This window comes from Cynoglossus semilaevis, chromosome 17 (assembly GCF_000523025.1).
Source record: "Cynoglossus semilaevis isolate Cse_v1.0 chromosome 17, Cse_v1.0, whole genome shotgun sequence".
Lineage (NCBI taxonomy): Eukaryota > Metazoa > Chordata > Actinopteri > Pleuronectiformes > Cynoglossidae > Cynoglossus > Cynoglossus semilaevis.
This window is the reverse complement of record NC_024323.1, coordinates 7,984,984-7,988,383: the sequence shown is the minus strand read 5'-3', so window position 1 is coordinate 7,988,383 and position 3,400 is coordinate 7,984,984. Positions and strand designations below refer to the sequence as shown.

The 3,400-nt window shown below is 39.1% G+C and overlaps 1 protein-coding gene across 1 annotated transcript in view; it reads left to right on the top strand.

Moving 5' to 3' along the window:
* uqcrc2a (ubiquinol-cytochrome c reductase core protein 2a) overlaps window positions 1-3,050 on the top strand; it is a 4,778-nt gene extending 1,728 nt beyond the window's left edge. The window contains exons 7-14 of the mRNA XM_017040230.2: window positions 8-73; window positions 204-261; window positions 508-603; window positions 694-893; window positions 1,004-1,084; window positions 1,187-1,263; window positions 1,337-1,490; window positions 1,760-3,050. Coding sequence (XP_016895719.1) covers window positions 8-73; window positions 204-261; window positions 508-603; window positions 694-893; window positions 1,004-1,084; window positions 1,187-1,263; window positions 1,337-1,490; window positions 1,760-1,843 — 816 coding nt within the window. The 3' untranslated portion in view covers window positions 1,844-3,050. The remainder of the gene's footprint in view (window positions 1-7; window positions 74-203; window positions 262-507; window positions 604-693; window positions 894-1,003; window positions 1,085-1,186; window positions 1,264-1,336; window positions 1,491-1,759) is intronic.
* Window positions 3,051-3,400: the final 350 nt, after the last annotated feature.

The following is a 3,400-nucleotide window of genomic DNA, read 5'->3' as shown; positions in this document are numbered from 1 at the left end:
TGCATATAAAAATGGACTTTCCAACTCTCTGTACTGCCCTGACTACATGGACGACCGAATCTCCCCAGAGCAGGTAGCAGCAAAGAAAAGATAATTGTGCAGAAACACTCTAAGGCTCTGTTGTTCTAAGGAAATTCTTAGATGTTACGTTCAAGAATTTTTTTTTAGCCTCTACACCACTTCTCTCTTTCCTCCCTGCATAGCTTCAGTCATTTGTAAAAGAGAATTTCAGCACTGGCAGAATGGCTGTGGTTGGATTAGGTGAGTGTCTAGAAACAACCAAGATGGTTGTCTTTTTTAGGCGAGCCCTGTGATAGCCCATGCATGCGTGTTGACTCTTAGCCAAACTGTGTCTTTGGTCTCAGACACTGAGGTGAGTCACTGAGAGTCGTTGTCAGTACAAGCTTTTGCTTGACTGTGAGTGATGTGTATCTTAGGAATGTGAGGCATTTTTCACTTCCACGTCCTGTGTCTGTTATACAGTCATTCCCTCTCAAAACATTTTAGGTGTGAAGCACTCTGTCTTGAGGCAGGTGGGTGAAGAACTCCTCAGTGATCGCAGAGGACCCGGAGTGGCAACAGATAAATCTGTGTACCGTGGAGGTAAAGACTCAAGTCTGAATAAACAAAGACCTAAGATATAAGTTCAACCTCTGCATGACTGTCAATGGGATTGTGCGTTTTCCTGTGCAGGTGAGCTGCGAGTACAGAACAGTGACAGTCTGGTCCATGCAGTCATTGCAAGCGAGGGAGGTGTCATGGGTAGTGCAGAGGCGAATGCCTTCTCTGTGCTGCAAAGGATCCTGGGAACTGGTCCACACGTAAAAAGAGGCTCAAACATCACTAGCAAACTTAGTCTTGGTATTGGCAAGGCTACAGCACAACCCTTCAGCGTAAGATATATTTTTGTTTTTACTTAATGTTTCCTGTTTTATTTATTGGATTAGTTGTGAATGATGATAAGAGCTTATGATGCTCATTCATGGACTCTGATGTCTTACAGGCTGCAGCCTTTAATACCTCCTACTCTGACTCTGGCCTGTTTGGTGTCTACACAATTGCACAAGCTGATTTGGCAGGAGAGGTGACAATAAAAGCCACATCTACCAAAGACAAACATTACTGCATGTAGAAACAACAGTGCTGAATAGAGTCACTGGAAGAACTGTTTTCTTCCTTTACACAGGTGATCCATGCTGCCATTGCCCAAGTGAGGGGCGTGGCTGAGGGGAATGTGACAGAGGCGGACATGACCAGAGCAAAGTTAGTACACTGGAAAACAACTTGTTACTAAGTTACATTAATGATACAATTTCCTACCTTTCATTTTGGACAGAAACCAGGTCACAGCAGAGTACCTGATGTCAGTGGAGAGCTCAGACGTCCTGATGGAGGAGATTGGTGCCCAGACACTGACCACAGCAGCCTACCAGCTCCCACACACTGTTCTCCAGACCACTGATACTGTCACACAGGAGGATGTGGTCAAGGTTTGTGGTTTCGGCTTCAGAGCGCTATCTGCACTGCCTATGTGTGCCATTACTTCTTTAGTTTTTAAAACGAAGAGTTAGTCAAATATTTTTTCTGTTTTTGAATTTTAATGACTAGGTTTGCATTAGGACAGTGTAATAATGAGCTGGAATATAAACACAATTAAACATGCAGTAGAGATTTTTATAATGTCTGTGGTTATAAAAATAAGTTTGCTATGAAGTAAAAAAGTTAAAGACAAAATATAATAACTGTTGTCTCTTTCCAGGCTGCGAAAAAGTTTGTGGATGGAAAGAAAACCATGGCAGCAAGTGGACAACTTGTTAACACACCCTTTGTGGACGAATTTTGAAATTAAAATGTAAAATCTGTTCATTTTAATTTAGGTGTGAGGTGACTGGCTGCTTGCCTGAAATATAAAATGAATAGACCTTAACCACCAGCAACAAACATTGGATTGAACCATCATCCAGGCTATTGTAGCTGTTCTGCTACACAGTGTTGTCAGCTAAACTTGTTCTACACTTTATAGTACATACTGTTTTGTTATTTTCTTCTCAACCAGTAGAGGGAGACAAAACCGCCAAACAACATGGTCCTATGGTAAAACTATTTGTATCAATTTGTATCAATTTACTGTAGGTTAATTCATTTAATACCACCTTGCTTCACTTGAAATTTTTGTTCAAGAATTCCAAAGTGTTTTGTGCCAACTGTCAAATTCGTTTTATTAAAGGATAAAAAAAATCAGGGGCATAAAAACCTAGGACTATATGTTTTGTCACCTAAACTGACTGTAGTTTACAATTGAATGTAACCCATTAAATATATTTATCATGAGGTTCACAATTGATCTGTGTTTAATGAGGACCTAAAAGTGTCACAGAGTAAAATAGAGTGGCAGGTCCAACAAAGCATTTTATCGTTTCTTTTTGGAACCAGACAGAAAATAATAGAGGCATTACAATGGTCTGTGATTATGTTATAATCATCAATGCACAGATCATTGCCCTTTGAAATGTGCTGCATTTTTGCTGGATGTCTTATGACTTAGTATTACATCTGCATGGGTTATAATCAGTAATATGCAGAAATAATATAGTCCTCTCTGTTTTTTTGTAAATCAAGAGGTACTAATGGCATGTGTGTTTTGTGATGGTGTAATTGGGCAATATATAATTATATATACTGTATGTATAATATATGTAAATAACGAGCATCTATCCTTTTTTCTTTGACTTGTTTCACCTTCTCCCGCTGCTCTGCTGTGCTCTTTCCATCCTGGACAGTGAAATCAAATAGGGGCCTGAATCATCACTGCTGTACTTTGTGACTTCAGTCTGAGACATTTAATCCTGTCCCATTACAGCTTTTTCTTTCAGGCTGCTCCAAAATCAATTTCACGACTCACAAAACAAAGATGGAAACAAAGAGATAAACATTACATCATTTAAAACATAGATAATCATAACCAAAGAGAACAGTCAGTGCCATGTATGACCTGTAAAAACAGACACAGCGTCATTAAAAACGGAAATAAACGCTTTTAGCATGTCTGTGTTCCATTTGTATGTTTTCTAAGTTAGTGATTATAATTGTGGATATCTGAATCATCGTTCACACACCATATTTTTTGTGCTTGTTTAACTTTTTTTTAATTAGTTTGTTTTTGCTGTTTAAGTGGACCACTTTGTAATCTAACTAATGCCTGCAGCTCTGTTGTTGTGGTGTATTAAGGCAGAAAATCTCACATAATGTGATGTTGTTCTGGTAAAGGCCTAGTGTTGTTGTACTTGGATGCTACATTATTTAACTGGAATGCCATTAACTTGGTTTATAAATAGAATCAAACGATAGATGGGGTACTTACAGCCAGCAGCCTTCTCCGGCTTTGAACTCTCAGGCTGAA